Raw genomic sequence first — 24,338 nt, forward strand, 5'->3', positions numbered from 1 at the left:
ACCAATAATCCCCCCAAAGGAGAAAGGCACATGGAAGGAAAGAAGGATTTCTGGGGTCAGACTTCAACTATAGGCATGAGCAGACATGAAGAGGATGAAAAAAATAACACAGATGGTTTATTGTCAAACTGAATCAAAGCATGGGGGAAAAAAAAATGAATCACAAAGTTACAGTGTAAAGAAATCACAAAAAGCTCATCAAAAGCGGACAGAGAAAACAAGCCATCGACAAACCAGCAACTCCTCCAGCAACCCTCAGACATTCACTGAAATGCTGGGAATACAGAGGTGGTGAACACTGCATGTGCATGAATCAGACCTCATCACCAAGAAGGACAGTGGTTCTCAGAGAGGGTGACATGTTTCTGGCTTAACGGTGGTGACTCCTCCTGTTCGCCTTCAAGTGGCAAACGCCTTGTCCTAAGCTGGCATCCAGCCTGAGGTGATGGCTGACAGGGGACAGCTGCATTTCGCTCCCTTGCCCAGCAGTTTGCTGCAGGTTACATCCCAAGCAGATGTGCCTGCATTACTAAAGTAAAAGGCAGCTGCAACATTAAACAGTGCCAGTTGCACAGAGCAGAGCGGTGGGAGGTATGATCGTGGCCCAGGGTCCAGCAAAGTCCAGGGGAGCCGAGCCGACACAGCCACCATCTCGAAAATCCAGTTTGCTGCTGATTTAAGTGATGCCCAAACCTACCCTCTCTAAATTGCTGTGTGGGAAGGTGTGTAATTGCAGAGGCAGAACTCTCTTACCAAGTCAAATTGATCTCTGCTAGGTCCCAGGGGTGGGTGTATGTCCTGTGCTTCAGAACCGCCGATTAACGTGGCACTGGGCAATTACAGGACAACCTGCTCCTCAGCACAGCACTCCAGAAGGCTTTAAACAAAAGATGGCTGGAAGCTTTTCAAGTTAAGAGTTTGCCAACCTGTCCAAACCAATCTATTACCCAAAGATCATTCATTTTCCTCTGCTCCTGCAGAACCAACAAAGGAGTTCAGGAGAACTTTGCCTGGTCTCCCGCCAGCATAGCTGGGTTGGTAGGAAATCTGGATGGAGAAGGTCACTGGCCAGGAAAACTGCTGGAGACTGCAAGATCCCCTGGAAGAGCCCTATCCCATCTTGCAGGGCATTTCAGGGTAGTTGGCTTTCCTTCTGGGTCAGGGCACAATAAAAAGGGAAAAAATACCCTACATACAAAAATTGGAAGGCATCCATGTATGTTGACTAGTTGGAAGTCAGGTGCTGCAGACAGTCAGGATAGAACAAAAGTATCTTCCTCACCGCTCTAGATGAGCTGGTTTATGAACTTTGAAATACTTGCTTTGGCTGAGTGAAAAGAGAGGCATCTTTATCCTAAGCAGCAGCTAAGGAGAGTGGTAAAACTGGGAAAAAACCCAAAACCCCAACCCCCAAACACAACAACCAAATCCAACTCAAAGCAAAAAAAAACCCCAACCCACCAGTACCAAGTAAAGACAGCCTAGGTCATTCTAACTGATCACAGGAATAGCTAAAAGGTATTTTTAATTGCAACTAATGTGCTAACTCCAGCCAGCTGCTTATTCCAACAGGCCTGAGGTTTTCTGCTCATAAAGCATTAATTTATATGAGCCTTTTCCTAGAAAGGAAGGCTCTAAGTCTTACTGTGTCAGATAAAAAGTCCCAAAATAGACTCTGCAACCAAATAAAGTGTTTTATTCAGATATTCACTTGGATATGGCAGTGATGTTAAGAACAGCTATTCAAGTAGCTGAAGTAAGCCCTTCAAAAGAAGTCACACAGCTCTGAGACTTGAACAAATTATTGTATGATCTCATCCAAGAGATCTAAATAGCTGGAACATCTGCCCCAGTCACCACCAATTTATTTAGCAGAGTTCATCAGTAGTTCATCAGCTCTGTTTGCACAAGCAGGTGCCAGGGCACTCAATAAGGACTCCTATATATGACTTAAAAAAGAGGAGAGGGGAAGGAGAGTGGAACAGAGATGGGAGATTTGACTGTCTGACACGGATGTGCGGTAGCAGGAATAATGTCCCTGTCAAACCAGGGCAGCGACTGTAACTGCCGGAGAAGTGCAGACATCCTTTTTTGTTTCCCAGAGAAGTATTACATGCACAAGTAACTATATTGTTAAAATTTTTTTATTTGTGACAGTAAAGAAACCATTCAATACCTGATTGACAACACTTCTCTCTCCTGAAAACACTCATATGGTATCTGTAGTGTTTCTCAAGTATCGCTGGATTGTTCATTGCATTAAAAGTGTAAACAGCTCCATTATTAGAGACAAAAGGAAAAGAGAAGAAGGAAAAGAAAGAGAGAAACATTGCCATTGCTTAACTCCTCTGCTGAGAAGTTCCCAATAAATCTTTAACCAGAAAGAAAAAGAAACAAACAACCAACCAAAAAAACAAAAGAAGGGAAAAAAAAAACCAAAAGAAGAAGAAAAGAGTCAGCTGGATTTTTGTTTTGTTTTTAACAATATAATGTGAAACAGAAAACTGACAGCTGGTTTTGCATAGTTAGCCCAGAGATTATATTGTCTTTTCTTCTTAAGCAACTGCCCCACACCAAGTCTCACCTGCCCTCCTCGCCCCACAAAGGCAAAAAAAACCCAAAACCCCCAACATCACAGCACCTTGGAAATCAGAGGCACAAACTCGTTTGCGGCTTACCGCTAGGGCTGTGCGGTACTGTGGGTTTTGATAGCTTTGAAAAGACCCTGCAAAACATAGGATTAGGTGGTTGCAAATTAAGACAGCTACAGATTGTTGTTGGGTGGGGGTGTTTGTTGGTTGTTGTTGTACACTGAAATTCCAACAGCTGCAACATCAGCACACACCACTGTCGTTTAGATACTTTATTGTCCCCAACCAGTCCGATCAAAATCATGCTGCGATAAAAGTGATTTGCGTACACCGATAACCAAACCTCTTCAAGGCGCTGAGTTTCTTTCCATGTATAACTTTGCTGTTTAAATAAAAAAGAAGGAAAAAAAACCAAACAAAAGGGAAAAAAAAAAAAGAGGAAAAAAAAAATCAAAAGGGCAAACCAAAAATAGACAAATTATTCTTCCAAAGCTACCTAAATGAACACAGCAATATTGTACATTGGCTACCGTCTTCCATCCCAAACGTGCCCACGCTTCCTGGTGGTTACCGAGTATCCTGCGCACAGCCCTGGTTTACAAATGGCAACTTGTTAACACTTCAGTTGAATTTCAAGGATCTAAGGCATTCTGCCTTACAGCTTAATTTAAAAATATACCTATACAGGCAAAAAAACCCTTTGTGGTTGGTTGGTTTTTTTTTTTTTAACCCAACATAAAAAGGACAACGGAACTTCAGGCCAGGCAGCATTTCTCCAGCTGAAAAAGAACGATCAACGCGCACAAAAATACCCCCCGACGCTTTTTAATGCTTCTGCAATCTCCAGAAGCCAAATGGAAACTCAGGCTTTGTAACAGCCCTGGTGACCTGTGTGCATCAGCTGCACTTTACAAATAAAAGATTTAGGAAAAGAAGTGTTGCTTTTTTTTTTTCTCCTCTTGTTTGAATTGTTTAAAACCTTGTATTTAAAATACAATCAAAATACCCGTATTACAAATGTCACAAGCGTTCCACTCACCACCTAACTTCATGGACACAACTATATTGCTTTGTTCAACTCCTAGAAACTCTTTCTGAGTGTAGCATTTGAATGCTCCAACACAAACTCAAGGCTTGAAATGTCAAGTACGATGACAGTGTCCAAATAAACAACCGAGATTGATCGCCCTTGGCCAAATCTGAGCAGCCAGGGAGATTCAACCCTAACTGCACAGCGCTCAAGAGTTTTATTTCAATGGGAATGGGTAAAAAAACCACAAAACAAAACAAACCCTCACGTCACGTTCATCAGAAGTGATAAAAAATAACCTTAAGATACTAGCAGAGATCAAAAAAATTAAAATATAGGGTTTTTTTCCCTGGAAAAATGTGGATTTCAAGAGCCAAAAAGAAACAACAGGGAACAAGCGTGGCTGCACGGAACACCATCGGAACCGTTCTTGCAGGAGCTGGTGCAGAAGTTCAGTTGTCCATTATATGTGGATTTTAAAACAATACAAGACACTTTAATATAATCAACATTCATTCACAGACTTAAGGCAACTGGTTCATGAAATCACTGCTTTCATAAATGCAGACTAACGACACGGTTCCTCTCAGGTACAACAGGTCACAACCGTTACATGGCAATGCCTCGGCGGGGTTGTTACACTCTCCTCGGAAGATTGTTTGGTCTAATGCTAGCGAGAAAGTCTTTGAATTTTTTCAGCCACTCCTATCATACCTGCACAACTAACTACAACCTGAATACTTCCCTGCAAACTGCATCTGAAGCCTAGAAGCTCCAAAGGCAGCTGAAAATACTGCTTAGAAAACAACTCTTTTTTTTGGCAGCTTACAGTTTCATTACTCTGAAGTCAAATAGAAAACGAAACAATCTTTATCTGAAGGTAGTGAAAGGTTAATGGACTAACCAGAATCCACACATCCTTTTCTTTTGTTTTTCCCTCTTCCACTGTTTAAGCAACACAGGTGGTTTTTTTTCCTTAGCTTGACAGTTTTGTTGTGGCACAGAATGATACAGTACTAAAGGTAATGCCAACCGGTAAGAAAACAAAGCGGTGATGCCGTAGGGACTCGAACGAGCGTCACGGGACCGCCTCAATGCCCCTCGCCACGGCCAGCAGCTGGAGCACAGCTGCACTGCAAGGGGACAAAAAGTCATCTTTCAGTTTTATACTGCACCGTCCACAACCTCCTCGCTGCCTGTGTCGGCTGGCCTGCCCCTCTATGAATGAATTTGTTAAGCTGCTTCACCAATGTTTTGGCCAAGGACAATGACCCGAGTCCGTCGCAAGGATTTTTTGCCAAGTTGTCAAGGCTCTTCGAGAGAGATAGAAAAGGCAAAGGGGATCTGCCATGCAGAATTTAGCACTAGGCTAATTAGAAGCACCAAATACTCCATTTAGTTTTCTCTGATGACAGCCAAACAGAGCTGTAGGGTTGTTTTATTTGTTGTTGTTGTTTGTAGATTTCAGGTGTGGATAACTTAAAGGTGACACTGGAAAGGGGGAAAAAATGAATTGATTTTAAGCCTCTTTTTTTCAAAGGCTTAAAATATTTAGGAGTTTTTTGTTTTTGGAAGGGTACCTAGGACACCACAGAAAATGTTAAGCAGGCTCTTGGATTCAGAGATGAGACTTAACTCATCAGCTCCAAAGGCAGAAAAGCAATTTTAGTCTAGGCTAGTAGCTTCTGCCCTTCCAGCAAGACTTGATAAAGCTCCCAATCCGTATCTTACACCTTGGGAAAGAAATACAAATCAGGGATGTGGGAAAAACACTTCTTGCTTTTTCCTATCCCAAAGAAAGGAGAGGGCTTCATCCCAATTGAAAAAAAAAAATCATCATCTTTTGCAGGTCACCTTTAACTGAGCTCTCTGGTATATCAGATACCATGAGATTACTACATAGGGGTGGGTTATGAGGCCTGCATTTTATTTATTGCCCAAGTTTGCAGCTTACAGAAAATGTTTCATAGCACAGGCACAGTGGCAAAAACAGTATAACAGCCGATGGTCAACTCCATTTGGTGAGTATACAGTAGCAGCAATTAAAAGAAAAAGGTACTCCAAACAGCTCAGTACAAGATCCAGCTTACCCAGATGGGTTGTTTTAAGAAAGGAATCTTCAGCTAATAAATAGATCTCCTCCCCATTCTCCCAGGATAATGGTTTTCCAAAACAAAACAAAACGAAACAAAAAACCGAGAGGCATGGCAGTTGTGCGTTAAGCAGAGACAACAGAACTTCATCTGGCTAGAATCAAAGGTGCTTTAGGTCTACTAGCCACCTTCTTTGCTCCATTCCATCGTTCCCTAATAGTCAGACAACTGCAGATATGTTCAAGGCTGTGCCCAAAAGTCCTATCAGTGAAAACAACCACGTAACGAATCCAAGTCAACCCCTCCCACCAACGCCGAGAGCCGTCTGAGCGTGACAAAGGGGGAACGCAACTTCATGTCGGTGTGGAGACAGGAACCCAGCATCTTTGTTATCACCTTTTTTTTTTTGTTTGTTTTCCTTTTGTTATATATTACAGTGCTCTATAAAATTTTTTTTTCCTTTTTTTTTCTTTTTGTTTTTTTGTTTTTTTTTTTTCTCCTCTCCTTTTTTAAAGCATTTAGACAATACAAGACTAAAAGATGTCTGGAAATACGTCTCATACAAAAAGGATAATTCATTTTTTGTTCTTTTCTTTCTTATCTTAAAATAACATTCAAAAAGGCACTTCATTCTGTAAGAAAAACAAAAAATAAATTCAGAGTCAGGTCAACTGCTCTAAGCAGGGGGGGGGTAAAATTGTCTGCATAGTGGGAGGGGGAAGAAAGGGAGAGAAAATTCAACTGCTGAAATACAAGCTTCTTTTTTTGTTGTTGTTGTTGTTGTGTTTTGTGGTTTGTTTTGTGGGGGTTTTTTTTGGCATGTTTTAAGAAAAGCTGATCCAGTAAAAGATGTCCACTTATGAAATTCATTAAAAGAGTTCCATTTAAAATAGCTTCTTTTTGTGTTTTTTTTTTCTTCCTCTTCTTTTTTGTTTTTCTTCTTCTTCTTTTTTTTCTTTTTTTTTTTCCTTTTTTTGTTTTTTTTTTTTCTGTGTGTGTGTGTGTTTTTTTCCTCCTTTAAAAAAAGTAGTCCAAACACATGACCTTAAGAGTCAGGCTTCTGAAGGCTTAATAGCATCACTCATGATTGTCCTTTTGTGTCCAATGTAACAGGAAGATCAAGAGTAGCACTTCTGACAGGGGTGACCTCCCCAAAGCTTACAATGATTTGAAAGAGCTGAAAAAGATGGAGACGGCCTCTAGCAACTGCAATCTAGTAGCAGGAGTCAGTCAAACTTAAGGGCTACCTGTTGCAGAGTTTATGAAGCATACTGTAAACTTCTTCCTCTTTGCTTAGTCCTTCAAAGAAAGGAATAAGATCTAGCAGCTCTGTGTCTGTCATGTCATCAAACCAGGACTGCACAGGCACCTGAAAGAAAGCAACCAACAAAATACTAAGATGGCTTTGTGATGGAAGGAACAGGTGAGTTTTGTCTATGTAGACTCTAACAGGGGAAGTTTAGACTGGATGTGAAGAAAAATTTCATCCCTGAAAAGGTTGCTAAGCAATGAAACAGGCTGCCCAGGGAAGTGGTGGAGTCACTGTCCCTGAAGGTATTTAAAAGCCGTGTAGATGTGGTGTTGAAGGATGTCATTTAGTGGTGGACTTGGCAGTGCTGGGTTAACAATTGGACTCAATGATCTTAAAAGGTCTTCTCCATCCAAAATGATTCTATAGTCCTGGATGTCCTCTAATACTCTTGCTAGCACAGTAAGGCAAACTGCCAGTCACTTGCAGTCCACATTTTCTGGTATGCTACATTAACCACAGCTGTAAGGCAGATGACCTTCCAAAACCAACTGTAAAACAGCTGACACGCAGCTGGCCTTCTCCTACATGTCCAGGTAACCTGTATGACCCAACAGTGGACATCTCAATTTGCTCTGCCTCTTGATATTCAGCACAGACTGGGAGGAAGATAGAGCTTTTGAAGCTGTACTGACACTTTATTTACAGCAAGTCTTTTGTTCCCCTCTAAGTACTATCGGTGTGAGTCACTAAACACAGGCATGCAGCAACAACCCCTCCTGGCACGAGGTTACGGAGGAAATATTTCCACAGTGAGTACAGAACCCTTCTCTGATTAAAATATAAGACCTTGAGCACATTCAGTAAATAAAGCATACAACACATTTTAAATATGTGGGCTGGATTTGGGGAAGGAGTTCTGTGTATCTTCACACTCGAAGCACACTGAGGTCTTTCAAAGACTATCTTGGATCTTGTTACAAGCTCTGGTTTCTGCAGAGACTCCAATATCAGTTAGCTAGCAGCACTTTTCTATACATGATTAAACCACTCTGACAAGGCCCTTAATTTCATCTCCCAAATTTCTACAGCTCATTATTTTCTTGGCACTGAATTCCAAGACACCAAATGATGATCTGGATCAGGTTTTTCATTTTAACCACCAACATAAATTAGAGCTACAGCTCCTGGTTATTATAAATAGCAACTTTAAACCATGTGTGGCACCAACCAGAAAAAACGCTTTCACTCAATCACTTGGGGCATCACAGATCTGAATTTAAAAGCTGACTGCTGCAAGATAAATAGCTTCTACTAAAACAATAAAAAGCTATTCTGGAGAGGCAGGACCATGCAAAACAGTGGTCCTGATAAAAATTTCCTCCACTAATTTCAACCCTTCACAAAAAAAAGGCAGCCTAAAAACATCAAAGAAAACACTGCACAGCCTGGCTGTTTAAAAGTCAGCAGATCTAAGGGGAGTTCCAGCTTGCAATCCTGGCAGCTACAAAACAGATGTGAGCATCTGCACTGAATGGATGGAGCAAGTGCCAGACCTTCCATCATAGCTTTAGGAGCTGATAAGAAACACAGAGTGAAAATGTGCATTACTCCTAATTACTTTCCCTTGAAGTTCTGTTGCCTGCCTTTCATCATTATTCTGAAAACCTGATGAACTTGTTGACTAACATTTCTGTTTCTGAAGTGATTTATCACAAAAATACTTGATGGAGAAGCAGAACAACACAACATGGTCCTGATTTTTTTTTTTCCTTCCCCTTAGCCACGAGCACAGAACTTGGTAACCAGTAAAACATTCATTATCTTGTCTAATAAAATGTTTTCACTCACACAGTGGTAAGAGATGGAGTACCAAAAGAAAACTGTTCTTTCTGCAATCACCACTCCAAAGCACAAAAGCTATGCTGGAGGGCAGCTTCACTTTTTAGAGCTAGGTTAGTTCTAAGTACTACACCACTTGGCATTTCTCAAAACCGAAGGACTTCATGCCAGACGTTAAAAGTGAAGGCAGTTGAAGAGTCACGACTGTGACACGCTGTCAAAATCAGTTTGTTTGCTCTAGTCCTTCACCATTTGGCAGTGAACACCAGAACCTACCTGCAATCTAAGAAAGACACAGAAACTCATCTAAGTCAGAGTTCTGATAGGCTGTTTTCTGAATCAAAAAGCCTGGGCAAGGACCAGAAAAACAAAGTCACGCTTGAGCACTTCAAATACTTACTGCATTTTCAGGATGGAAGATGTAAGATGCAGGAGAATTATCTACTATAATAACTTTACTCAGCTCACGTCCCAGCCGACTCAGATCCTTCACATAATTTCCTCGGTGGAAAACACAGGATTCTCTAAAGAGCCTTGCCCTGAACACACCCCAGCGATCCAGTAAGTCGGCTACTGGGTCTGCATACTTAAAAACACAAGTTAGAAACGTGAAGTGAGCAAGGTGCAGATAAGGCTAATTCACAGAACTGTACAAAGGAGGGGCACAAAATAATTTCAGATAAGAGACCATTTCTTCATTTTCTTCCCCGCTCCTTGTTAATTAACTTACATGCCTGCAAACCTGAAGAGATTAATAGGGAGATAACACAAAAGTAGGGCAGTTATCTTTCTGTCTGAGGCTAACTTGCACTCTAATGCTTCCTGTGATTGATCAATTAGGTTCTGTTCTTTGGGCCAACTTCTAGTCACCCTAGGAGTTGCCTAGAAGTTGATGGATCTGGAGGTCTCACCTAACATTACCACAAAGCCAAACAATGCTACAAAAATCTACACGAAGCTGTTTCAACAGCTGGTGCACTTCCATGTGCTTCTGAAAACAAACTGCAAGGAACACATCTGAGCTGGATGGGGCTTTTTGAAACGGTGCCCTTGAAGTGACTGGGTCAGTATGAATTTTATGAATACCCAGTTGCATAATTGGGCCATAAAAGATCAGAACAAAGCTGTTATTAGGAAAAATACCATGGGCAATACTGGGAAATTCTCATTTTACATATAAGATGGTGCTTTACACAAGCCACAACTGATATAGAAGCCAAATAAACCAGAACAGGACATAACTGTGTGCTTGAAAAGGACAGTTACAACTTATTTTTGCAGGAGTTATGATTTTCTTATACTTTAAAATAGGAAACCAAATTATGTTGAAATCAATCATCTTTTGACTATGGAAATTGCCAGGCACATAACAGCAGTATGAAATTGTGCCAGCATTTAGGATTCTCACAGGTGACTGAACAGAGCATGGTAAACAAAGCACAGGAGAAAAATCCTCTGGTAGGGAGGCACAGTATGTCCTGTCCCTTTCCACCATCTCTGCACTAGGCTGGGGTAAAAGCTTACTATGCTGGAGTATTGTTTAGAAATAATCAATGTAGTTTTACAAACAAGACACCACAAATACAATACATTGAAAGAAGCTGAGAATTTAAGATGTCTACTACTGTAATGTCTACCACAAAACTACCCTATGAGGCACTACTGCTACTGGAGACCGAAGGGCACAAAATATTCCTGTTGATGTTTCAGGCTTCACAAAACGTCTGATTTTCCAACTGCAGATTGCAATTGCAACTTGACAGAACGGGTTCCCAGTTTTCAGATGCAGTAAATTTCTGAATCATTGGTGGGTTGTGCAGATAGAGTTAAATAGATTGCATTTTATTTCATGCCCAGCTTTAATACACCGCTTTACTCGCACGCTATTTGTTCTAATTTCTCACTATAACCATGGTAACTTGTAAGCCTTTCATATTGGCATTATGAGCAATGCATGGAGGCTACATTATGAGACAAGCCCATATGTGATGGTGTTACCATGGAAACACTTACCCACACACTAGCAGACAAAGTACACACTGTCAGACAAAGAAGCAGAAAAGAAGGGGAAAAATTAAGATAGTACCAATTGTGGAAATAATTATGCATAGAAAACCCAACTAAAAGTCCACTGAGCAGCACTGTGAGGGCTAATGAGATGAAGAGAGCAACAAACCTTGGCTAGACTGGCTGTGAAGAGTACACATTCAAAGAGCTCTCCCATCCTCTGAAGAAACTCATCCACATGTGGTCGCTTCAATACATAAACCTGAAATGACAATGACTATGAATGGTGTTTAAGGTCAAAAGAAAGGGAAAAGAAACAACCCCCCAAACACTCCTGTAATCCTCACACTTGAAGAAACAAAAGTTTACATGGAAGCAGTTCAAATGCAAGGCTGAAAGGGGAAAAAAGTACACAAGATGAAAGTAGACATCCAATAATGGGAAATCTGAACGCACAAGCTGCCAAGATCCATGCCGATTATGCAATCACAAACCCTGTGCATCATCTGGAGTGATGCTTCTGGAACAATCTCATTAGAGGCAAAGAGAGACTGCAGGGCTTCTCAAGAAGTGAGGATTCAGAGCTCTCAATCAGAGCGATTTTGGTGCTGGTGTTCTCAGTCCTGAAGAGCTTCATAGAAGGCATGAATGTTACACAGCCTCCATGATGACAGGAAATGCCCACCAGAGAGCTGCTTTCTTCCTCTGGCTAATTATTTAACTTCCAGGTGCAAGGTACCAACAGTGTCTCACTGCTGACACTTATCAGTCACCCAGCTCTGCAGAGAGCCTCCACCCAAACTTCACAGCCCCGTGCAGAATGTCTAGCCAATGCTGCTTTCAAAACTCGGTGGCAAAGCCTGCAGTCTCCTACAGTGACTTGCCATGGAGAAGGTAAATGCTCAGGGTCTGTCTCCCCTTGCACAGCTTGGTTTCAGCAGGGCTGTGCTGCCTTTCTGCACCGACAACCAGACGGGCAAGCTCGGCTGCCCTCTTGTCAACAACCTGATTGCCTCTTCAGGGCAAGGAAGATGATTTGTGTTCACAGAAAATACCCAGATAAGATAACTGCTGCTCAGAAAGCTTACAAACAGGTCACAATACACTGGCAAGGTGAAGAGGGGAATCTGCTTGCAAAATATTTTTCTATCTGGTTTGCACTTAGATTAAAGGTTTGAGAGAAAACACTGGTGGCATTTTATCTTCTTCCTTTGGCAAATAGTCCTTAATAGAGGAAATTTCAAGGGGAGAATTCTGGCACAGAACTGGATGCAGGAAGGACTGCAAGACTGCTGCACTCTCAAGGCTTGCTTTCTTTGAGGAGTAGAACTGGCTTAATTGCATGTATTTTATAAGATTCCTGTTAATAAAGAGGTAAAAGCCATAAGGGATCCAGAGAAAATGCCTGAAGGGGAAAAATATGGAAATGCCAGCTTGAACTGAAGTGTAACAATGAAAGCCCTCAGCAAAAGAAGAAAAAAAATCCCAAACAGTTGCATAATAGGGACTTGAAACTGAAAATCTAAATCTGAACCCAAAGTTCTATTAAAAGCATATATGATGGAGCTGTACCTTAAAGACCAAAGGAGAAACATTAATTGCTCTTCCATTTTAGCTCACAGCATGAAGACATCATCTGCCTGAAGTTATTTCAAAGAGTTTAACTAAAGCAGTTTTGGCCCCTCCAATTTAAACAATGCATTCAAACTTTCACATAGATAACAATTTATATCCCAGATTTGTTTTTTAAATGACCACAGAAGCACTTCCCTGATTAAATACATGTGACATCTTAAAGGCAGTTAACAGATGCTCCTCCACACTCCTGTATTTTCATAGGCATAAACAAAGTAATTTCCCTTCCTATAACAACACAATTTTTCACTTAACTCTTACTACACAGAGTTGCTCTGTGTCATTTCCTTCCCAAATTGCATCTTCATCTTTTTAAAGGCACAGGTGGAAAGAGAGTTGCAGTCCCTCTGTGCTGGGGTATCCAGAAGCAGACTACCTAAGTAAGTTGTGAGAAGAAATCCAGCAGGATGCAAGCTACTCCTTAACTCTACAGTTCTTCAGAAATGTTGAATGCTTTAGCCTTGTATTATATCCCCACACTCATTTTTGAGGGCATGAAAGGGACACTCCAAAGTCTTAAGCACTTCTTGCACAGTAAGTGCTGGAATTTAGTACCCATTTCCTTTTTAAATCCCAGTGTTTTCAGCCACAGCAAAACAAGTCTCCTCTTCACTCTCCATCCCTATCTACGCTTGTGTCAGTGAAGTATTTCCACTTGGAATGTAATTACAAACTCCATGCCAAGGATATGAACTTTGCTGCTTGCAGCATAACCCACCTCCTCCATAAAGACAGCATACAGTAAATCAACTCAGTGGCTACAGACTGAGAGCTCCTTAACCACAGGCTTGTGGAGAGGAGCAGGCTTATGAAAGCAACTGTTTGCAATATTCACTCTTCTGGCAATTTTAAACTCTCCTAATACTGCAACTAGTCAGAATCAGCTGCAATTACCCAGCAAATGAAGTTGCATTAGCTCCCTTCTGCAGATGACATCTCCTGATGCACCATAGAGCACCCTTAACCGCTTCTCCTTGAGCTTAGAGTTTATACTTAAATAAGGCCCTGTTGGGCTCTGCCCATCAGATTGACTTCTCATGTTAAATACCTTATTAATAACAAATGGATCTCTAAGAATGAGGTCTCACCAAGTTTCTCCCTTTATTCTCTCTCTCTCTCAAAAGTCCCAAGTCCTCCACCTGTTTTGTTTGTGGGTCTTGTTTGGTTTTTAGTTTGTTTGCTATTTTTAACAACACTGGATTGCTGGGGTTTTGTTTTTTTGTTTGCAGAACAACACATCTTAACACTCTGGACGCTTGTTCTCCTGAAAGGTTTGTTTTTGAGAAGGCCTATTTAGATCCTGGAAGCAACTGCAACTGTACTGGTATCCTGGGCTACGAAATCTCTTTGGTTTCCTTCACATAAACAGCTTTCTTCAGCTGACAGTGCAGCTCTTTTCTCCTCTTCCTCCTCATTTGGAATTTTTTCCTCTTTACTTTGTTAGTGGCTGGACTTGAATCTCAATGCTGCATGGTTATTTGTGGCTTGGCTTTTTCCTCTGCTGCCTGATGGCTTCAGTTTAAGTCTCTAGACTAACTGGCTCCTGGCATTTTTCTGAGATTTTTATACTGTGTTCAGGGCACAGAAGGAAAAAAAAAACCCCAACTCATTTTTTCTGCATTGTATGCTCACTAATTTCTGCCTTATCACAGCAAGAATTTGGAGGAATATAATCTTCTCTTTTTTTTTTTTTTAAATTTAGAATGAACTCTGCTCTTGAAATATGAAGGCACAAATGGGGCACTAGACATGTTTTCACAGGATTCTGTGCTTACAGCTGCTAATGGCACAACACAAGTAATTACCTTTAATTGTTCTCAAGCACACGGTATTTCCACATACATTTTCTGTACCTCAAAGCACTCTTTAACGTAAAAGACTCGGTGGCTGCAAACCAAAGGAGAAACCCAGCTCAATTCTAACCAATTAAGCAGGACACACAGAATTGCCTTTCAAAACCAGCTTTGCCATAACAAAATCTTCAAGCAGCGACACAGAAATCTGCCCATGACAGCTCCAAGCTCCTGCTTTGTGGGCTGGGTGCTGCTTCTTAACAGTGAGCAGAAGGCAGTCCTGGAGCCTGGTCTTGCTGATTCACAGAGTTGTGGCTGCCTCCCAGTGCAAGTAACCAAGAATAGGCCAACTAGAATGGATACAGCCTATCCTGGATTACTTGAACCAGGCCACAGCCTCCTGTAAGAGATTCAGTGAATGTTGTCCTTTGTAGAAAGGAAGGTTGTTACTCAAACCGTGTTTTCCCCCCACCAATAAAGTACATTTTGTCTATGCATTCAAAGTATAGATGCCAAGCAATTATTTATTGATGTAAAAAACCCAAGCACATTAAAAAAAACACAGTTTTACTCACTCAGTAAACAAATTACATTCAAGAATGAAATTCCAAGGAGCATCAAATCAAACTCTTCCTGGCAGCACTCTTTATTCTTTGTGCAAGGCACAAAGACATTGCAAGACAATTTGGATAAAAGACAAAGAACCACAATACCCTAAAAACCCTCACTCCTTGGGGATTAAAGTTATTCTTAATGCACAGTCTCTAATCTGGGGGCTGTAACTGCTCTGCATGCTCCAGAGAGAAGACGTGTTCTTGCAGAAGTTATGGCAAGGGTACCAAACAGGTTGAACTTCTTTTCTTCAGCCACTACTTTCACCCTCAATAAACTTCCCCTAAAGTGCACTCTCAGTTGCAAGACACATTTCACTGGACTTGCCACAGTTTCTCACTTTTAATTTGGTAGAGCAGGGCACCAGCTCCCATTTCTCTTTATTCAGAGAACCAGAAAGAAATGAGAGCACTGGCTAGAAGGCTGTCAGCTTGCATCAGAACTGCCCTTTTGTATCTGTGCCATCATTTCCAACACAAAGCGTGGGATTCATCTCCTGTAACTGTAGCTGCCCTGCAGATGGGCACAGTCTCTGCAGGCATCTAAAGCCCCAGAACAGAAGGCAAGAGAGGTACCTGCACACAGGAGTTATTTCCTTGTAAAATAACATGACAAATCTTTTCTAAAGGCAAGGTAAAATTAAGCTACTGAAAGAAAGATGGGAGAGGTACAGGGAGTGTTCAGAAAAGCTATTTTTAAATCTAGGGAAGCTGGTTTACCTAAGCACCCTTTAAAATGATGATTTGAATTGTCCTCCCTACAGAAGAACAAGAATCTTTCTGACCTTTGGATTATAATCACTTAAGGGAAAATAAACTCCCCGCAAATGGCAATGGTTACCATGAACAAAACTTCTAGATAAGTCAGTTCCAAGACTTTCAAGTGTACAGCAAATGAATTTGCCACAACTTGTATTTCTGGTCTATGAGATCCAAAGAATTTTATGTCATTTCTAGTTTATTCCTGAATAGGCACTTCTGAAATGGTGTTCTCCATGGCATTCTGTCTGAGGCAGAGCTCAAGTACAACAGTGCTGTGTTTGCCTGATAAGATATCGGGCTTGACAAGATACCAGGTTTCCTGGTAAAGCAGGTAGAGGTACACACTATGGACAGTATGGTTCCACAACTTTTCACACATCCCCTGCTGTTTGGAACAGATTTTAAGTATTTCCCTAAGGCAAATGATTAATCTTTGAGTATGCAAAACTGCTTAAGAAAATGGACAAGTGTTCTACAGATTCAGACTGATAACAAAAATTGTTGACATTGGCTTGCCGATGCTCTGAGTGAATAGGAGATTACAGGTCTGAAGTGGGAACCAGCAGTCAGAGTTTTACAGCCTGTGTTAATGCATATCAGACTAAGCCAGAATGTCTGCTTTTGCCCTTTTAGGTTATCACAGTTATAAAAAAAAATATTAAGCAAACCCACCAAAAACCTGCTGGATGACTTTGCCTGCAGAAGTATTGCAAGCATCCAAGGCTTTGCCTATTCTGCACATTGTATGTATTTAATGGTTGCACTTAATGATCTTAGAGGTCTTTTCCAACCAAAACAATTCTAAGATTTCAAGTTCTTCAGAATTAACTTAGTTTCTACCACCCAAATGCAACTGAGAGATTTAACTATTTCAGAGCTCAAGAACCAGAAATACAAAGGGACTAAGCAATTTCCTTGGAAATTACACAGGAAGTCTCCCTTCAAAGCACAGTCTGAGACTAACTTCACTTGACCTTCTCTGTCAAGAGCATCCTTCCTCCCATTCACATTTAGGGTATGCACAAATCCACTCCCTTTGACCAGGTGTTTTTTTTTGCTTGATTTTTTTCCCCCCAACATTTGGTGAATACTCAGCAGGTTTCCAGTAGGGAATGGAAAAGCAACAGCGTTTGAAGTGCTTGACTGTAAAGCTGGAGTGGCCTTTTTTGGGGGGTTTGTTTCAAAATGTAAATATATAATCTTGACAAGCTAAGTGATTACAATCCTAAGCCATTCAAAATGGTTAGGCAGCCTATTTTGTTACCTTTCAAAAGCATTCCAGAATGTTTTGGGAGAGAAAATGTCTGCGTTGCAGCACCAAACACACAACCCAAGCCCACATCAGATGAGGACTGACAATATCACAATACAAACCTCCCTAAACATCACTTAGGTTTTTAAAGCATTCAGTTCTGCTGAAAATTTCAGTTTCAAGTACCCTAGAGACTGAATTTTTCTACATCACACAGGCACAATGTAAAAACTGTCAAAGCAACTATTGCTGTAAAACATGTTTCAGTCCACTGAAACAATCTTCAGCAATTATTTTAACAGGGACAATTACAGAGATGGTGTTCATAACATGAAATCAAACAAAACTATGAATTACTTTATGGTCTATCAAATGTCCCAAGGTGAAAATATGAACCTATTTCTCCATGCTAAAATAATCCATATAAATGACAACATTAAAAAACCCCAATAATATTCAAGTATTTAACATCTCCATTAAATCACATTGGGGGATGATTTGCAACTCAGTGCCTGCATTAGCTGTAACCTACAACCCCCCACAGAAGTCGTTTCAAACAACCGGCAAGATTCATCTATCAGAAAGGCTCAGCTTCATATTAAGCAGTAAAACCCATTTCAGCAAGAACTTCTATGTCTGTCTGAAGAGGAAAATTCATGGCCCTGTAATTTATTTTCTTTAACAGTTTCAGAAATGACTGCTGATTAGGGACACGGAGCTAGGATACATGAAGGGGACAGACAGAATCATGATATTCAAATTATGGTTATTTTTCCTTTACTGAAAACCATTTCACAGTGCCTTAAGTGAAGTTCTTTAAGCAAGAGCCATAAAAATCAGTCTCCTTGCAATTTTGTCCCAAATTTTTACAGATTGTGTAAGAAGTCCTATCAGAGGAACTTAAATTACTCACAGGAAGAGGACAGAAATTAAATAGACGCTGCCACAGAAACTGAAGAAATGTCTGCTCTTCCTTAGTATTTTTATAAAGCTTTGTCCCCATGAACTACCAACAGACATTAAAGCCAACTTATGTCCTGCTTGTCCGTGGAGGGAATGAGAATTGGAGTCTTCAGTGCCCATGTTTGAACCCCCATCCTTAAGATACTGTTTGAAAACGTTTTAACACTGACCAAGAGTCAAGTACTGGAGCCCTGAGAGAGACGTTCTGGAGAACTGAAAAAGTTAAAATCAGAAGCCACACATTTGAGCCAATAGGAATGCCTGTCTGGATGACACATTCCAGAGCACACACCTTTTGTCTTTTGCAAAAGGACAAACTGTGGAACGTGAAGCAGCAGATGGAGACAGACAGCGCTCTGAGACACCGAGGACAGCCCCACTGTTAGAACAACAGCACTTACCTGATGTATGGTTCCATCAATCTCAACAGGAACGATGAAATCAGCATTGCTAATTGGCTAGAAGGAATGACAAGGAAATAAATCAACATTAAAAATAAGATCATTAGAGGAGAAATTTCAGAGGCGTGACAAAGAAGAGCACTTAAACGTCACAGGAACAAGTTAATAGCGTTACTGGCTAGAGAAATCCACTCTGTGTGTGTGCACCCTTTACACACCCAGGTCAGAAACCTTGCACAGCTGCATTCAGCAGATGCTGCACTTCCCCCTTCTCTTAAAGTTTCATACAATGTAATACACTTTACTACTCAAATAACCCCCATTACCACTGACAATGTCTAGCAAGATAACCCTCTGCTTGGTTAACTCTTTCATCAAGTCTGCATGGATGATAACAAAGAAATGCAGCTCTGTGCTTCACATAGTCAACTCTGGGCCATCAATCAGGCATTTGTAAAAGTAGTACCTAATGACTGCATCTGAACTGGGAGCAGCAACAAGTTGCAATGAAATTTAAGATGGAAGAGGGCAGTTTTAGATTGGATATCAGGAAGGAATTCTTTACAGTGAGGGTGGTGAGACACTGGAGCAGGTTGCCCAGCGAGGTTGTAGATGCCCCCTTCCCTGGAGGTGTTCAAAGCCAGGTTGGACAAGGCCTTGAGCAACCTGGGCTAGTGGAAAGCGTCCTTGCCCATGGCAGGGGAGTTGGAACTAGATGATCTTTAAGGTTCCTTCCAACCCAAATCATTCTATGACTCTGTGATTAAGTCATATAGTTAAATGTGATGTAGTTAGATGTGATACTTCAAGAATATGCTACTCTAATCAAATAATCATGTAAAACTAAGTTTTAATGAAAAGAGAAATGCAGGCACACTCTGTCCAGGTCCCTGAATTCCTTTTTCTAGCCTGCTGAACACACCTCATTTCTTAAGACTTACTGTGAAAAACTGTTGATCAGGTAGTATTACTTTGGAAAGCGAAGAATTGTCCTTGTAGAGAGTCTAATAAGAACACAGTCTAAATGTGGCCAGACAGCAGGAGTAGTTGCAGAGCACACTGCTAACTATGTTTACTAGTTCAAGTGGACATCAAACTTGGCAGAATGCTGTGGTATGGCTCCTGCATTACATCTGGGATAAAAAAACCCTCATGTAAATATGGCTGGCTAAAGGCTGTAACTCATTCCACAATCTGTCCCTTGGAAATGGCTGAGCCACACAGCTGCCATTACTAAGCAAAGGCTGGAAGATGTCTTCACTCAGCTCTATTGGACCTGTATAGACTTTCCCACCTGGTTTTCTGAACCAATCAGTAGACTGATCTCAAGTACCACCAAGGAGGGGCCTTCAAGTCCATTGAGGGGAGAGGGGGGCAAAGGGGTACCAGGAAAGCAGAGAAGCTGCCAAGGTAAAGTGACCAAGAAGCAGATCACAAATGGGTGAACCTAAACAGCTGTCCTGTGAAAAATGGTAGGAAAAAAGAATCCTGAAGTATGAAACTGATAGCATCATTTTGATCCCATTCCCTGGAAAAACAAGAGCTAATTTCACTGTCAAGCAATCTTCCTGCAAGAAGAGCAAAATGACTAGAGGGCAACATCTTCTCTCAGGAGTGAAGTAGTAAATAAAATGGTTTGATATGATGTCTGCAAGTGCTGTGGCAGAGGACAAATGAGAAGCTATGCTGATTCTACTCACCCTGACCAACCAGTATCAGCAACCTAACTCCAGAGCAGCAAATGCTGGAGAAATCCATCCTGTTGATGACTGTTGCACTAACAAATCCCTCAAATACTTGCAGACACAAGCTAGATTTTGTTTTAGCTGACACCAATCTATTTCCAAGATACCTCCCCTTTTCTGCCTCACAAAAGGAGAGAGGGGAGGGTCTCATCTGTTACCTGCATGAAACCCCTCAGAGGAGATAACTGCAGCATCTCTAATAGCCACAGAACAGGTGCACAAAGCTGTCAATAAGACTAATCCACCAGTTTTCACATGAGTGCCAGCTCTGTGCATACTTTGAAAAGACCTGCATGCACTTGAAGAATTTATATGTGCATGACTCCCTTAAGACCTGCCTGGATGAGTCCTGCATGATCTGGTGTAGGTTATCCTGCTCTGGCAGGGGAGTTGGACTAGATGATCTCTTGAGATCCCTTCTAGCCCCTAACATTCTGTGATTCAGTGAAGTAAGAGAAATGTTCTGTAGCAGCAGAAAAAAAGGTTGCTGCAAGCTGCTGAGGTTGTGAAGCACACATTAAAAAATGCAACTCCCTCTAAACTTTCTACACCAATGACACCAGCCAGAAGCCAGAGAACACCACATTCTGTTCAAGCAACTTCATTTTTGCCAACAAATAAAACTCAACCTTAGACTTTGTAACACTAACCAAACTAATCTTAACGTCCTGCACTTAGGCTTTAGGTTCTACCTAGCTTTCTTGTTGGTATAAGCAACAAGGAAGAGAGCATGGGCTGGGGTTCTGTGCTTCATCATGATGGGAAGAGGAGAAAAGTCTGCAAGAGCTTGCTGGATAAAGGTTTCTGGGGTTGCACACGTGAAGCACGTACATGCCTTGAGTGGGAACCGCAGAGAGAGTGGGAAAGAAGACAATGCATTTCCATTGAAAACCTTTGCTTCTGTCAGAACTGTTTCTATTTAATAAAAAGCTTTAGAATTCTGAATGTTCTAAAAGCATTTCACAGCCAGCTTGGAAGATGAGTGCATTCCAGACTTGCATGTGGTTTAACTCATTTTACACAAAGCCATGTTTACATCTCCTTGATTTCATAATTCACGATTTCGGCTTCTATTACTGTTTTATGATGGGAATGATAACCATAATGTCTATCTATTCCTTTTTTACTCTTGCCAAAGCACCCCAAACTTTACTCCTTTAATATGCACTTAACATGAAAGACTAGTACCTCCTTAAAGTTTCACAAATATGCAGGAGCATAAAGAGACATGAATTATCCTCCTTCAGATGTTGCTGCTTTCATAAAAGAGTATTCTAAATATCTTGCCTCTTTGGTTGAGTTAATAAAAAAATGACCTGCATTTGAAATGTGAAGCTTATTTCATAACAGAATTATGAATTCTAAAATATCAGGGTTTAGACAAAGCCTTCAGTACAAAAGTGACAGATTTAGGTATGCTTCTACAGTTCCTAAGTGGGGACCTACCTGGGTAGAGTGGACATGTTTTAGTGAAAACCAAACCAAGACCCAACCCAAAAAACCAACAACCAAAACTAAAAGGAACTTCAAGAGTAACTTGATTATGCATCCAGGGGAGTGTTCATACTGGTGTTAAACCTTCTGCTCTCCTGTAATCCAGTGCTATTTTGATGACAAGTGGCTTTACTTCAGCTGAAGTTTTTCCCTTTATGAAACAAAATCCCAAGAGCACAGTGCCAACAACTAAACAACTACAGCAACTTCCTCCAACTCTTGGTTTTCTCCTACACCCTCCCATCACAAGGTGTCACACTAAGGTAATGCCACTGTAATTCTATGACTCCAATGCTGTGGAAATTCAAGCACTTTAAAGATTCATAGAATGGTTTAGTTTGGAAGGGACCTTAAAGATCATTTAGTTCCAACCCCCCGGCATTGGCAGGGTCACCTTTCACTAGACCAGGCTAGAAAGAAATTCTTTACAGTAAGGGTGGTGAGACACTGGAACAGGTTGCTCAGTGAGGCCATGGATGCCCCATCCCTGGAGGTGGTCAAGGCCAGGCTGCTGAGGCCTAGAGCAATCTGGTCTAGTGGAAGATGTCCACCCCATGGCAGGGAGGTTGGAACTAGACGATCTTTAAGCTCCCTTCCAGCCCAACCCATTCTATGAATCTATGAATATTTGTTCTAGTATCTCCATATAAGGTCTCCTTTAAGTCAACAAAGAGGGGCTGTTGCCAAATTCTAACCACAGCACGAATTATGGTTTGCATATTTAAATGCTGGCAACTAAATATTGCAGGATTCAAATGCTGAGCTTTTGCTAGCAGTGAAAAATGGAGTGCGACCAAAACTAGAAGACCATAAAGCTGGTGGTGGTAACTCTGGCTGGCTGCACTAAAGTAAGCACACTATTGCTTTTCTTAAAATCTCTCCAACCAAAGTATTAAACTAGCAGATGCTTTATTATGGCTGACATTTGTTAATCAGAAACGCTACCAGCCCTCTGAGCCAATTCCAGTTATTTGTATGGCTGAATTCTTCTATTCTAACTTTAGCCCTACTTAAAACAATAGAAAAATACCCCCACTTCCACCACATGCTGTAATCTGAAGAGCTCTAAAAGTTGCTTCTAGAAGATGACTGACTCATCAGCAACAGCTAAATGCTATTTGCTTTCCTGTTATGAAAGCTATACTTAAAAACACTGCCATCAGGACAGCAGCCTGACATGGAAACCAATCTTCTTGGCAACAGGGAAGAGCAATCACTGGTTCCCAAGATGTACTGGTTTAAGGTAGATCTGAGCTAGCACAAAGCTGTGCTGAGTCTCCATTCTCCTAGACTAACCATGGCGTCATTTAAACATCAAAACCAGAATCGGATGTTGAGAGCAACAAGTTTTGTACCTGTTAAAGCACAAGTCCTCCTTGGAACAGTCACCATTTAAAGGTAGTAACTATTCCAGACCTTGCTGCAACCAGTGTGACTTTCTCAGAACCAAAAAAAAAAAGCTATGTCTGTGTTACTCCCCTTGCAGCTAAATTAGGGTGAATAATCATAGGAGCTACAAGGAGAACTCCCAGGCATCCTGGGAGAGCCTGCAAGACCAGTTCATGTCTTAAAAGGCTTAACAGTCCCTACAACATTCACTGAGAGATTCAAGTTGCAAGAGAATGCTTTTGAATTTACTTACCTTAAATGAACTGTGCACTAAAGTTTCATCTAAATCAATGACCACACACTTCTTTCCATAGTCTGATGCTGTCAGTTCTGGCAGGAGGTATTTAGCTGGTGGCTAGAAATGAAAAGAAAAGAGGAACACAACAAAAAAAAAAGAAAGAAAAAGTAAAACCTCCATTGAAGGGGCACTCTGCTGCAAACATCATTATTCTGTCAATTACTGGGAACTGAAATACAGGACTTGAATGTTTTTCTGGGCTCATTGCAAGTACATGTATGGAAATTAATGGCTCATGCAATACCCATAGAGATCTTCCTTTTTTTGTTGTTGTTTTCATATGAGTCTGGAAATTGAAATGGCAAACCACCACCACTAGCTTAAAAACAACAGAGGAAAAAAAGGGCATTGGATAGGATAAGATGTGTTTCCAAATGCCCCTCTTCTTAACAGCTGGGCTTTGGTTGCTGTTGTTATCCTAGTCAATGCCATTTCCAGCCATGTCACACCGATAGACCTTTACACAAATTGTTATTTCTGTTTGCCATGAAAGATACTGAAGTGGAGAAATCAATCCTCAAGGAAGACAGCATTATGAATTTTATCTTCCAGGACATGTCTCCACTCTCACTTTTACCACTTGTGAAGGTGTTGCCCAAGAGCTCTCACACAGATCACAGTCCCAGTGGAGGGATTAAAATTTCAGCAAAGAACCTGAACCAGGCTCTTCTACAGTACAGTACAGTACTGAAAAATTGTAGCAATTACAGGAATTGACAATTTTTCTGAAAGCAATGCAGGCAGTAACAGAGTCTTCTGATTGCTCATTCCCCACTTGAACATCCCAATTTGCAGTACAGTTATGTTACTTTAGTCATTGGTACTGGATGCTTCCCGGAATAACAGAAATGGGAGAGAACACTTCCATTTGGAGCTGAAACACTGCTGCCACTCACTTTAAAAGGTGTGTGTGGGGTGGGTTTTAAGGAAGGAAAAGGACTAGCTTTATAGAAAGGTGTCAACAGGGAGAAGCTCAGGACAGAGAGGAAATTAAATGAATTAAGAATTCAATACAGAACTCTGCCTTCATTCTCTCGCTATCTTTTTATCTGTTCAGCCAACAGCTGCTCTGAGTAAGGGTGCATCTAGCATAGCATGGTTTTTGTTCTTTCCAGTAGCCTTTTGTAGAGGTGCTTGTGGAGATCTGAGGCCACCCCTTTGCAGACAGCAGGTGACAAACAGA

General features: G+C 41.1%; 1 protein-coding gene across 3 annotated transcripts in view; it reads right to left on the minus strand.

The window, feature by feature from the left end:
* Positions 1-6,711: 6,711 nt before the first annotated feature.
* CTDSPL (CTD small phosphatase like) overlaps positions 6,712-24,338 on the minus strand; it is an 80,778-nt gene continuing 63,151 nt past the window's right edge. For all 3 annotated transcript variants that reach the window (XM_009899114.2, XM_009899113.2, XM_009899111.2), the window contains 5 exons: positions 23,111-23,212; positions 18,230-18,286; positions 10,982-11,074; positions 9,206-9,391; positions 6,712-7,083 (listed from right to left, as the gene is read on the minus strand). In XM_009899114.2, the coding sequence (XP_009897416.1) occupies positions 6,958-7,083; positions 9,206-9,391; positions 10,982-11,074; positions 18,230-18,286; positions 23,111-23,212 (564 nt within the window). In that variant the 3' untranslated portion in view covers positions 6,712-6,957. The remainder of the gene's footprint in view (positions 7,084-9,205; positions 9,392-10,981; positions 11,075-18,229; positions 18,287-23,110; positions 23,213-24,338) is intronic.

This window comes from Dryobates pubescens, chromosome 21 (assembly GCF_014839835.1).
Source record: "Dryobates pubescens isolate bDryPub1 chromosome 21, bDryPub1.pri, whole genome shotgun sequence".
Lineage (NCBI taxonomy): Eukaryota > Metazoa > Chordata > Aves > Piciformes > Picidae > Dryobates > Dryobates pubescens.